This window comes from Trachemys scripta, chromosome 21 (genome assembly GCF_013100865.1).
Source record: "Trachemys scripta elegans isolate TJP31775 chromosome 21, CAS_Tse_1.0, whole genome shotgun sequence".
Classification (NCBI taxonomy): domain Eukaryota; kingdom Metazoa; phylum Chordata; order Testudines; family Emydidae; genus Trachemys; species Trachemys scripta.
In genome coordinates, this window is record NC_048318.1 from 14,897 (window position 1) to 29,023 (window position 14,127).

Below are 14,127 nucleotides of genomic sequence, written 5' to 3' on the forward strand. Positions count from 1 at the left end.
TTCTTAAGTTCAAGAATCCGGTTTTGATCTCATGTGAATTGCAGGACTATAACTGACTAATCCTGTATATGGACTATAATAATATTTTTTGGAAATGAACTGTAATGTAAAAAAATGGTTCTCAAAAATCAGCTACAAGACAAAACTTTCCATATATTCATTGTTATTCCTCTAAAACGCCTTCATTGAGAATTCTAACTTTTTCAATGCAACATGTTTTCTTTAAAAAAAAGTTACCACTAACTATGCATTACAGGAAGGCTCATTAAAACAAAGAGGTATTCATTTTTGTGTAGAAAAGTAAAACATACCTTTGAAAAAAACAGATTTAAGCAAATCCATGTTTTTTATAGTAAAAATTACTTTTAAGAATTGAATTTACCTTAGATTAACTTCAGCTTTGAGACGAATTCACTCGTTTTTTGTCTAAAATGTGTATATATATAAAAAAAAATGTGCTTGATCATACTTGATCATAGTCTCAGGTAAACTGTTTTTAAATCACAAAGCCAAGAGAGTTGCTTTTTCACTCTAACATTGTTGTATGGTAACTTAATTAGCACTTGGTTCTTACATGTGCAGTAGACAAATAAAGCATTATGTATCAACATTCCAATATTTTCAAAGACAGTAGTACAGCATTGAAAAATCATAAAGCAGCTCAGATACATTTAACCCAGATTTTTACAATATCAAAAGCTTGAAAATCAACTTCAAAAAGCCTGTTTTTCCTCAAGTAAAAATATAAACAACCTGAAAGTGATCAACTAATGAATGGAACTGTATCAGTGGTTACTACACATGTCGCTCCTTCTGGGATATTACTGAGCCATCTACATGTGACACAAAGTCTTCTTCATTGTCATCATAACATTTACCACCCATGTACTGCATTCCCAGTGTTCCTCCTTCATAATAATCAAATTGGTCTTTCATACCATTCTTGGGATCTGTTAATACTGTCTACATTGTTCCATTCTGGATTGTCTGGGTCTTCTAAATAATCTTTTGCTATTAAACTGCTCACTGGATGTTTTATTCTTTTTTTATACTGTCAGGATAAGAGTCCACATCATCTGATTGGAGAACATCTATTTGAGACTCTTCTTGCATATCTGATGGTAGAATGTAGTTCCTAGCAAAGTAGTAACGACGCACCATCCGTCTTCTCCTATAGTAGATAATTCCAACCAAAACACTTACAAGTATCAGAAAGAGAGTCCCACCGACTGCACTAGTGATGATGGTATCCCAATTGCCAGCAATGCTGGAAGACAAGGTTGATGTTGGAAAATGCATTAGTTTTGGTTCTGTTGCTAAACCTCTGATGCCGTCAGTCGAAGGATGCCATGGGACCGTGGGTGGTCGTGTAGTAGTAGTAGTAGGATCTAATGGAAAGAGGAATGGGGTAGACAAGACACAGAAAAGGCAAAGAATGTCAATGCAAGCTAAATCAGTAGAGGGTTTATAAGAAAGCCAAGTTGATGAACATGTAAATATGTTGTTCTCTACCAATAGACAATAGTTTTTCATTCTTACATTTCTAAGAAGTTTGAGCAATTATAAAGTACTTTTGCAATACAGATGATAGTTTTTCAACTAATTCTGAATTGGCTTCTGTGTATTCATTTTGGGCTATACGATAAGCAGAGTGGGGAACTGCTTTTGTAGCACAAAAGCAATCACTGTCAAATTTTAAAATAACCATTAATTCTTCTGAAAGAATGGAGAAGTTCCTTTCAGTTTATGTACATTTTATAGTTTACTATTTCCAACCAGTTTTATCTCATCCATGGAGGATATTATATACCACAAAACACCAGAACCAAAATAAAACAAACCACTAACCAATTTCTCAGCCAAAGATAAGAATAATACAGCCGAAGGACAAACAGTATCTTCACTTTTTACTTCAAGTTTTATTAAATATTAAAGTTGTTCAGTGCATTGAAGCAAACTCGTAAAGAATGAAAAACTATACATTGTGTGCTAAGTTAGCAAAAAGTAAGTTATTGATTTTAATTATTCTCCCCAAAACGTTGACTGTGTTAACAGAACCTCAACAGCTTAAGTGGGGAACGGTGAAGGACTCCAAGGTTAAATTATGTTGTGCAGTTCTTTGGTTATGAATTTCCTTTTAAGAGAATGATGTCAGCAGTGTAATGAACAAAAGGAATTCAGATTATGATTTTAGTGATCCAGAAGTTCAACCTGAAGTGAAAAAAATTTGTTTCATCCTATAAAGGAAAAAGGATAGAGGTTTTAACAACCCCAATTTACCAGGATCATCATCATCCTTCGATTTAAGGCAGAGACTGAAATCAATTCTTTTTTTCCCAAATCAAGGCTGGCACAACTGTTTGTTCTATTAAAGAAATAAAGGTTACATTCATATCTACAACACTTCAGATGGCATCAGAACCAGGTAATGGGGGCAAACTCAAGTCTTTAAGAAATAAAAGATAGTGCTATAATCCTTCCTTAGTTCTCCTGACCGGAGAGAATTGTTTTCTGAAGTTTCATCCTTTAAACTCTTCCATTTGTGTTCACAAGTAAGCAATGTTTGCTGCTTGGAAAGCATTTTCCATTTGCCATGAAGTAAAACCAGTGTCAACTGCAGATTTTTTGCTAATTGATTTATATAGTGTTAAGGGATCTATAAGATATGGTTAGTTGAAAACCTGAACTAGTAAGATTAATTTGAATATGTAATATTGTAGACAAGTTTCTTTATGTTATATTCCACAACCTGAATGTCTAAAAGGATTGCACGATGTAGCTATCTTAAAGTATCAATAAAATGGGATTATTGCCTCAGTTTTTATTTGTGTGTGTTCAAGTCTCAAGAAAATATAATCCAGAATACTTGTATTTTGTACCTACTTTTATCTAGGAGCTACTTATTTTGGAAACCTGACAATTCATACTCCTAACAAGCAACTGCTATTAAAGCTTCTCTAGTATTTTCTAAAATTGAACTCTGTCTTAAATGTCCTTGTAAATTTAACTTTTTCTGAAATAAAGGAACAACCCCGTTCCCCCCGCTCCTTCCTCCCTCAACTACCAAATATTGAGGCCAGAATAACTCCACTGTTGCTGCTGTAAGAGCTCAAGGACAAAACTTCCAGAAGCAAGTAAACACTACTGTTTTTTGTTGTTGTTGTTAGCGAACTGCAGACATCTCATACCCAACCCAGTGAAACAGTGTTTCATATTGGGCACCTGAAAATTGAGGCACACAAAATAATTAGTCCATTTTGACAAATTTGGCTTAAGACAGTGGCTCTCAATCCTTTCAGACAACTGTACTCCTTTCAAGGGTCTGATTTGTCTTGAGTACCCCAAGTTTCACTTAACTGCAAAACTAACTGCCTGCAAAAATCAGACATAAAATTGCAAGTGCCACAGCACACTTATGGAGTAATTGTTTGCTTTTTCATTTTTACCATACAATTATAAAATAAATCAGTTGGAATATAAATATTGTACTTGCATTTCAGTGTAAAGTATATAGAGCAGCATAAACAAGTCACTGTCTGTATGAAATTTTAGTCTGTACTGACTTTGCTAAGTGCGCTTTGTGTAGCCTGTTGTAAAACTAGGCAAATATCTGGATGAGCTGATGTACCTCCTGAAAGACCTCTACATACCTCCAGTGGTACACATACCCCTGGTTGAGAACTGCTGGCCTAAGAGCTTCCTTAACTTTTATTTCTATTTCAGCACATGCTAACTAATGAAGAAATACAGTTAATTTTGTATAAAGCTAATGATCTGCCTTAACCCACTGTGACAGACCCAGACCAGAGGGGTTCAGGAGTCTGGTAGAGGGCAAATATACTGGTCACTGGATGAGTAGTTTTCTGTTCCCTGAGTGACCAGAGAAGGGGCTGCACTAGAGTAATCAGGAACCTGCTAGAACCAGTTAAGGCAGGCAGGCTAATTAGGACACCTGGAGCCAATTAAGAAGAAGCTGCTACAATCAATTAAGGCAGGCTAATCAGGGCACCTGGGTTTTAAAAAGGAGCTCATTTCAGTTTGGGGTGGGAGTGTGAGGTGCTGGGAGCAAGAGGCACAAGGAGCTGAGAGTGAGAGGGTGTGCTGCTGGAGGACTGAGGAGCACAAGCGTTATCAAATACCAGGAGGAAGGACCTGTTGTGAGAATAAGGAAGGTGTTTGGAGGAGGCCATGGGGAAGTAGCCCATGGAGTTGTAGCTGTCATGCAGCTGTTACAGGAGGCACTATAGACAGCTGCAGACCACAGGGCCTAGGCTGGAACCCGGAGTAGAGGGCGGGCCCGGGTTCCCCCCAAACCTCCCAATTGACCTGGACTGTGGGTTCTCCCAGAGGGGAAGGTCTCTGGGCTGTTCCCCAACCCACATGGTGAATCTCTGAGGCAAGAAAATCCGTCAATAAGTGCAGGACCCACCAAGATAGAGGAAGAACTTTGTCACACTGGTGTTAAGAGTGGGACCTTGGGGTGCACAGCGCGGCGGAAGAAGGAGGGTGATTTAAACAAAAAACAAAAAAAAAAGGAGAGGGTTTATTTTTTTCACCACAATGGATACAAGCTACGGCGGCCCAGCAGGAGGCTACCCGTGTCCAGGCAGCCGCCCAATAGGAGGCAGTGTGGCTGCAGCAAGAGACTAATCGCCTGCTGATGGGCCAGGCTGCTCAAGACCGAGCTATGTTGCGGGAACTGGTAAACCAGGTAAAGTCCCTTACAGAGCTGAATCGCGGCCATGATGGGACGCGGCTCATACGGGTCAGCCACTGGTTGCAGAAAATGACACGGGAGGATGATGTAGAGGCATACCTTCTGGCCTTTGAGAGGACAGCCCTACGGGAGGCCTGGCCTCGAGATCAGTGGTCTGGCATCCTTGTCCCATTCCTGTGTGGGGAGGCCCAGAAGGCCTATCATGATCTGCCTGAAAAGGCTGCGGCAGACTACCCCCAGCTGAAAGCAGAGATCCTGGCCAGATCTGGGGTAACGACAGCAGTGCGGGCCCAGCAGTATCACGGTTGGAGGTACCAGGAAGACAAAACCCCGCGGTCCCAATTGTATGACCTCATCCATCTCGCACGAAAGTGGTTGCAAACAGAGTCCCGGAGTCCGGAAGAGATACTAGTGGTTCTGGTCATCGATCAATACATGAGGGGACTACCACCAGACCTTCGTGCCTGGGTAAGCCAGAACGAACCATCCACCTATGATGAGGTTGTTGCCCTGAGAGACGTGAAGGGCAGCGAGGGAGCTGACCCGACCAGTTAAGGAAGAGGCACCCCAGGTTAAACTAGCAGCACCAAGCCCTAAAGTTTGGGTGACTGGGCCACCAGGAGGGCACAGGTGGGAAAAAAGAGAGGGTGAAGGCCCATTAGAGGCCACAAAGAGTCGGAGCACTGAGGGAGAAGAGGATTGTGATGTTAGACTGCCCAAACCAAGAGACCGGGTAACGCCTAGGGCTCCATACAGATGTTATGCCGGCGGGGAGTGGGGACACATAGCTGCACAGTGTCCCAATGCTGAGGAGCCTATGAAGTGTAACCTGGGGAACTGGGCAGACCCATGCTCCCTAATCCACCCTTGTGGGGGTTTCACTAACCCCACATATGTATACCAGACTAGTGAAACTAAATGGGGTAGGGACCACAGCACTGGTTGATTCGGGGAGTGCTATCACGCTTATCTCAGGGAAGCTCGTGAAGTGTAGTCAGCTAAACATACGGGGATAACATGTGTCCATGGGACAGTTAGTTACTACCCCACCATCCCAGTAAAAATCAAGATCCAAGGGAACACTATTGAGGTAGCAGCAGGTGTAGTCCCTAAACTCCCATACCTGGTGCTCATAGGGAGGGACTTCCCAGGGTTTGGAAACTTACTCCCAGTTGGGGGATTGGAGAAAGATGGGGACCCTAAAATTGATGAGGCATCCACAGCAAACTGTCAACCCGCAATCTTCTCTGAAATATTCCCAGATTTGTTCTCCACTCCCAGACAGGGTAGAAAGAGAAAAAGGAAAAGAAGGGCAGCTAAGGCCTTGGGAACCCGAATACTGACCCAAAGCCAGAGGGTCACTCTTGTAGGTAGGCAAACCCGTGCAGCTGAAAAGGAGGCCACGCAGGAGGGAGAAGCACCTGAGTCTGACCCCCACCCTAATGCTTCTGAACCAGTAAAGGCAACAGAGACTGGGCCCCTAGATCTTGTGCAGATTAGCCCCGGGAGAGGAAATTTTGGATGGGACCAGACAGAAGACCCAAGGTATGACAACATTAGGAAGGAGGTGACTGAAATAGATGGGGTCCCTGTGGAAGGAAAAACCCAGGGACCAGGACCCTACTTCATAATGAAGAAGGATCTCTTATACCGGGTTGCACCAGTACAGGGGCAGAAGGTACAGCAGATCCTAGTACCTCAAAAACACCAGAAAGCTGTATTAAGTCTTGCTGATAGTCATCTTTTTGGTGGGCATTTAGGGGTAGAGAAGACCCTGGCATGAGTCCTACGACGGTTCTTCTGGCCCGGAGTACATGAAGAAGTGCGGAGGTACTGTGCCTCCTGCCTGGAGTGTCAACTACACAGTCCCCGTCCCCACTTGAGGGCACCTTTAGTATCCCTTCCCATCATAGAGGTCCCCTTCGAGTGAATAGCCATGGACCTAGTGGGACACTGGAGAAGACGGCTCGGGGCCACCAATATATACTTGTTGTTTTGGACTATGCTACTCGCTACCCAGAAGCTGTCCCCCTGCGGAACATGGCCTCTAAAACTATAACCAAAGAGCTGGTGGGGATCTTTGCCCGAATGGGGCTACCGAAGGAGATATTAACCGACCAAGGAACCCCATTTATGTTGAAGCTAATGAAGGACCTCTGTAGGCAGCTCCATATACATACCCTGAGAACTTCGGTCTACCATCCACAGACTGATGGGTTGGTAGAAAGGTTTAACCGAACCCTCAAGGCTATGATAAGGAAGGTGGTAAGTCGGGATGGGAAGGATTGGGACACCCTACTATCCTACCTTATGTTCGCTATCTGGGAGGTACCACAGGCCTCAACTGGGTTTTCCCCCTTTGAGTTATAATACGGGCGTCACCCCCATGGCATACTAGATATTGCCAAAGAGATCTGGGAAGAGGAACCCAATGAGGGGAGAAATATAATAGAGCATGTAAAGCAGATGCGAGACCGGATAGCCCGGGTTAACCCTATTGTACGGGAACATTTGGAGAAGGCACAGGAGGCCCAGTGAACCCATTACAATCGCCAGGCAAAAGTGTGACAGTTCCAACCAGGGGATCGGGTTATGGTGTTGGTACCCACGGCAGAAAGCAAGCTTCTGGCCCAATGGCAGGGGTCCTATGAGGTGGTTGAACCCGTGGGAGAAGTAACCTACAAGGTGCGGCAGCCAGGATGCAGAAAACAAGAACAGATTTATCACGTTAACCTTCTGAAACCCTGGCATGCACAAGAGGCATGCACAATGGTCCAAAAAGACCTAACTCAGGAAAACATGCCTTCCAAACAGCTGAGAGTGTCTCCTGATTTAACAGCAGACCAGAAGAATGAGGTGTCTGAGATGATCTTCCGGAACCAAGATGTGTTCTCGACAAAACCGGGTCGAACAACCAAGACGTATCACCACATCGTCATGAACCCTGGAGCCAGAGTAACAATGAGGCCCTATCGGGTGCCAGCAGCAAAAAGGGAGGAAATAAAAGCAGAAGTAAAAAAAAATGCTGGAGTTGGGGATCATCAAAGAATCCCACAGTCAGTGGTCCAGCCCAATCGTGCTGATGCCCAAACCTGATGGCACCACAAGATTTTGCAAGACTTCCAGCGACTAAACGAAGTATCCCAGTTCGACACGTACCCCATACCTCGCATAGATGAGCTAGTGGACCGTCTGGGTAATGCCCGGTACCCTAGACTTGACAAAGGGGTACTGGCAGATTCCCCTTGCAGAAGATGCAAAGGAAAAGACTGCGTTCTCTACACCAGAGCGTCTTTTTCAATATATTCTCCTCCCTTTTGGACTACATGGGGCCCTAGCTACCTTCCAGCGCCTCATGGACAAGCTATTATGCCCGCATAACAGTTATGCTGCTGCCTACTTGGACGATGTGGTCATTCATACCCCAGACTGGGAAACCCACCTGGAGAAGGTGGAGGCAGTCCTTGATACCTTCAGGCGAGCTGGCCTTACAGCAAACCCTGCCAAGTGCGCTGTAGGGTTTATCGAGGCCAAATATCTTGGCTACATTGTGGGAAAAGGTCTGGTAAAACCCCAAGTGAACAAGTTAGAGGCCATCCAAAATTGGCCCCGACCAAGTCGCAAGAAACAAGTCCGGGCGTTCCTAGGTGTGGTGGGGTATTACTGATGATTTATCCCCCACTTTGCCACAAGGGCAAGCCCCCTGACAGACCTAGTGAAAGCCCGTGGATCTGATCTGGTGAGATGATCTGACGCAGCAGAGGAAGCATTCACAGACCTATGGACTGCCCTCTGCAATAATCCCGTACTGATAGCCCCTGATTTCACCAAGGAGTTTATCCCGCAGACGGATGCATCGGAAGTAGGGTTGGGGGGCCGTTCTATCACAGATGGTTGGGGAGAAGGAACACCCAATTCTATACCTCAGTTGGAAACTCCTTCCAAGGGAACAAAAATATGCAGTGGTGGAGAGAGAATGCCTCGCTGTAAAATGGGCCATGGAAACATTGCGCTACTACCTGCTCGGGCGCAGATTTGTCCTTGTGACCGACTATGCCCCTCTTCAATGGATGCAGCGGAACAAGGAGAAGAACACAAGGGTGACCAGAAGGTCATCCCTCCAGGGTTCATCCCTCCAACCTTTCCAGTTCTGTGTGCAACACAGAGCAGGGAGCCATCATGGCAACGCCGATGGCTTGTCACGTCCCAAACTGCCCAACCCCTTGGCGTTGACCAGGGGGGAGGGATATCTGACAGACCCAGACCAGTGGAGTACAGGAATCTGGAAGAGGGCAAATATACTGGTCACTGGATGGGTAGTTTTCTGTTCCCTGAGTGACCAGAGAAGGGGCTGCACTAGAGTAATCAGGAACCTGCTAGAACCAGTTAAGGCAGGCAGGCTAATTAGGACACCTGGAGCCAATTAAGAAGAAGCTGCTACAATCAATTAAGGCAGGCTAATCAGGGCACCTGGGTTTTAAAAAGGAGCTCACTTCAGTTTGGGGTGGGAGTGTGAGGAGTTGGGAGCAAGAGGCACAAGGAGCTGAGAGTGAGAAGGTGTACTGCTGGAGGACTGAGGAGCACAAGCATTATCAGATACCAGGAGGAAGGTCCTGTGGTGAGAATAAGGAAGGTGTTTGGAGGAGGCCATGGGGAAGTAGCCCATGGAGTTGTAGCTGTCATGCAGCTGTTACAGGAGGCACTATAGACAGCTGCAGTCCACAGGGCCCTGGGCTGGAACCCGGAGTAGAGGGCGGGCCCAGGTTCCCCCCAAACCTCCCAACTGACCTGGACTGTGGGTTCTTCCAAAGGGGAAAGTCTCTGGGCTGTTCCCCAACCCACATGGTGAATCTCTGAGGCAAGAAAATCCGCCAATAAGCACAAGACCCACCAAGATAGAGGAGGAACTTTGTCACACCACTTACTTTTGCTTCTCCTAGCTTACAGACCGGAACCCCAAATAAGCACCCTTCAACTGAATGCTTACAATGGAGTATTACCGTTTCTGTTCAATACGTAATTTGTCTTTCAAGAATGAGAAATTTCTGCTCTCATTTTCTGTTCGCAGCATCTCTCTTTATTTAAAATAAATAGATAATGCCTCTCACCTGTGGAATTCTAAAATGATCCAAAGTTGTTGCTTTAGACTCCAGGATTAAGCTGCACCCTTCAACTCAAGTCACTAGAAGATTTCTACCAGAGCTGTAGGAACACTCTAGCAACACAATAACAGCAATCAGATGGTAACCTTAAGGTAATTAAAGTTAAGTCTCTCGAGAAAAAAATCCATTTCTTATTAGACTATCAGGGTGGGCTGAATAAGGAGACAAGCTGCTAACAGAAGAAAATCATGTAACACTAATTTCTCATTCTGCTGCATAACTTCTCTCTTCGTAACAAAAAGAAAGGTAGTAAGCAATGATTCAAACATACCTTTGGAAAAAACAGATTTAAGCAAATCCATGTTTTTTTATAGTAAAAATTACTTTTAAGAATTGAAGCAATGATTCAAAGAAATGGGATGGTGGGCAAGAAGCAAAGCAAATTTTTAAATTATTACAATAGAATAGGAAGAAGCACAAGTCCCTCCTACCCACGATATAAAGCAAAAGTTTTATAAGGAATTATCTAGGCACTAACCCAATTGCATCTTCCTACCAAAGGATGCCTCCAATGTAATCAAAACTTACTTTGCAGATCTTCCGCAGCTGAAGCTCAGATGCTCACCTCCCACAATGTCACCCGATGTCCTTGTACAGGAAGTCTGGTTTCATTCCATGAATCATGTTCCAGACACCACCAGACATGCCAACTACAATGTTTATCCTTTTGCCTACAGGAACGCTGTATATCACCCTTCAATCAAAATGCCGGGGCCTTTGGGCTTCACAATACAACTATGGTGTGTACACTTGAAATATCTTTAGAGCTCTAGGAATGCCTATCTATACCACCGCCTCTTCAAATGTATTGCTAAAGACTGGAACAAAATGATGGGACAGCCATTTCCCAGGATCTGTTGGAAGAATTTAGCTTGGGCAGAAAAGTTTCTGAACTACAAGTAACTTAACTTATCCTACAATAACTGGAGGTTTGCTTTTTGTTGGGGTTTTAAGAGGTTGTCAGTGCAGATCCCACTGTACATGACTTTTTTTTTAATGAACACTGTCCATGGGGGCTGCACGTGTGCCCCGTCCCTCCTCATACTCCTTTGCAAGGGTATAGGGAGTGGAATGGCCGTGACCCTCCCTCAGGTCCCTTATAACTTCAAGCCCGTGGTAGCTAAAGATTGAAGAAATGGGTGAAGAACAGTTCATGGGATCCACGCTGATGTTAATATCAGCGAAGTAGTATGGTTACCTAACTGATGGTAACAAACTTTCCTAGGTATTTTGTCCACAGGTTCTGCTCTTGGTATACATGTCCCACATGAGAGTGTTTTTATTAATAGCATTGTTCTGTTGGGGTTGATCCGGCACCGTAAGAGCCCTGGCAACCGTCATAGCCAAGACCACCCCTACTGCTCACAGTTCCTTTGCCAATAAGAATGGGAAGTGTCAGGACTCCTTAAATGCAATAGACATGTCATCACCAACTTGGAATCTAACACAGCTTCCTAGGAATTTGATGCTTTGTGTCAGAGTCATAGACTTTAAGATCAGAAGGGATCATTATGATCATCTAGACTAACCTCCTTCACAATGCAGGCCACCGAATCACACCCACCCACTCCTGTAATAAACTCCTAACCTATGTCTGAGCTACTGAAGTCCTCAAATCATGGTTTAAAGACTTCAAGGCACAGAGAATCCTCCAGCAAGTGACCCGTGCCCCACGCTGCAGAGGAAGGTGAAAGCCCCCATGGTCTCTACCAATCTACCCTGGAGGAAAATTCCTTCCCGACCCCAAATATAGCGATCAGCTAAACCCTGAGCATATGGGAAAGACTCACCAGCCAGATACCCAGGAAAGACTTCTCTGTAGTAACTCAGATCCCACCCCATCTAACATCCCATCACAGGCCATTGAGCATATTTACCGTTAATAGTCAAAGATCAATTAATTGCCAAAATTAGACTATCCCATCATACCATCCCCTCCATAAACTTATCAAGCTTAGACTTGAAGCCAGATGTGTCTTTTGCCCCTCCTCCTCTCCCCCTCCCCCCCGCCATTGCCCTTGGAAGGCTGTTCCAGAACTTCACTCCTCTGATGGTTAGAAACCTTCATCTAATTTCAAGTCTAAATTTCCTGATGGCCAGTTTATATCCATTTGTTCTTGTGTCCCCATTGGTACTGAGCTTAAATAATTCCTCTCCCTCCCAGGTATTTATCCCTCTGAAATATTTATATTATAGAGAACAATCATATCTCCCCTCAGCCTTCTTTTGGTTAAGCTAAAAAAGCCTCCTTTCATAAGACAGGTTTTCCACTCCTTGGATCATCCTAGTAGCCTGTTCCAGTTTGAATTCATCCTTCTTAAACATGGGAGACCAGAACTGCACACAGTATTCCACATGAGGTCTCACCCGTGCCTTGTATAACGGTACGAACACCTCCTTATCTCTACTGTATCACATTGACGGCTCATAGTCATAGCCTGTGATCAAGCAACACTCTATGGTCCTTCTCCTCCACTGTTACTTCCAATTGATGCGCCCCCAGCTTATAACTAAAATTCTTGTTATTAATCCCTAAATGCATGACCTTACACTTACAAGCTTCTTCAAATGTTATTTTCAAAGGGTTTTTTAACACTAATATTTTGCACAATGTTTATACCAATTTAGTTCAAAATATTGAAATTCCACCTTTGACAGTATTGTCTGAATTCTCCCCAAGCTAGATTAAGCTGTACCGAGTTCAACATGGCTCACCTTCCCATCCCATTCGACTATAGTCAACGTGCTCTGAGATATACAGCATGTGCCACTCTGCTATGATGTAGTGAAGCCTGCTCAAGTATGTAATTGGCATACAGAGAGTGTGACTTCAATGTTTTATATGTGGATTGTTTGGTGCCATCTTGCTCAATTTCATTCTCCATTCACAGCCTCCAAGAAAGATAATTTTTCTGCTCTGTTAGCCAAAGAGGCAGTTACGTCACTACTCACTCTCAGTGGTCTACAGGCTGAATCAGTAGTTTTCATTAGTGACAATGCCACTAGCATAGTAGCTACTGAGATAAGAATGGATTCAGACCTTACCATAAAGATTTGCCCTCAAGAACATAGAAAAAATAAAATGAATTTATAGTTCAAGTTCTGAATACTGCTACCACCTGTTAATTGAAACATTTGCACCTATTGATAAAATTAAGTAATTCCATTTAGTTTACCCCCATCATCATGGTAATATAATAATGTTGGGTCTCAGCTCTACTATTGATGCTACTGCATATGATCTTCATTAGGCCCTGGTACTCTTTCAATATGCTGCTATACTCTAAGGAATATGTACTATGGTAACATGGCACTTCTGTCTGCTACTGAAATTCTTTACCGTCGGAAACACTGTAATAAGTGCTTTCATGATTTAAATACTAACTAAAAGTCTGCCAACAGCAATACTCCACCCTCAAGAGAGTACCACACAGACGGGAAGGGGCAGGTGGAGCCAGGTTCTCTAACCATTTCTGCCCCCTGTAATTAGCATTATGCTTGCTCCACAGGAGTGTATGAGCAGCGTCACTGTTATTCTGACCAGCTCAGCTGAGGATAAAGGAATAAAACCAGACTCCCTCAGGAAAGCGTTTTAAGCTTGGGTTTTATAACATTTCTTCCCCCCGCCCCCAACTCTGCAATTTTATTTAACTCCTTACCAGCACTTAGGGCTAGTACATCATCTCAGACACTACTGTGGTCCTTTTAAGTACTACGATTTACAGACAGCATGCATGATGGAACAACGATATTAGCCCTTAGAAATAGTAGCAATACTAGTAGGGTAATGGTTTATTTCCATTTGTCCTTCCCAGTTTTATATGATCTTTAATCAAAGACTGAGTTTTAGGTAACCTGTTATAGAACATGGCTAAAAAACACATTCAACTAGACACCTAATCCAACTTCTGACACAGTATTTTAAACAAAGCATGCGTAAGAAGTGAAGGGAGAAACAACAACTCACCTAAAATGTAGATCGTCTTTTGATCACTTCTTTGTCCAAGGGAATTGGTCACCTTACAGACGTAAGTCCCAGTATAATTGAAAGTCAATGGACTGTTGAAATGCAGAGTATTATTTGAAGACATTAAACCTTCAGGCCACTGCCCATCTAACCTGAATTAGACAATATTTGGAAGTTTAAGCATTCTCAGAATGTACACAATAAAATTTAAATGCAAAATTTATTATCTGAAAAAGTTTAACTATAATTATTTTATGTTTAAAATAGCTTGCTCTGTGGAA

General features: G+C 43.6%; 1 protein-coding gene across 1 annotated transcript in view; it reads right to left on the reverse strand.

Moving 5' to 3' along the window:
* Positions 1-408: 408 nt before the first annotated feature.
* LOC117868550 (nectin-3-like) overlaps positions 409-14,127 on the reverse strand; it is a 56,472-nt gene continuing 42,753 nt past the window's right edge. The window contains 4 exon segments of the mRNA XM_034754605.1: positions 409-921; positions 923-1,038; positions 1,041-1,388; positions 13,847-13,998. Of these exon segments, the coding sequence (XP_034610496.1) occupies positions 796-921; positions 923-1,038; positions 1,041-1,388; positions 13,847-13,998 (742 nt within the window). The 3' untranslated portion in view covers positions 409-795.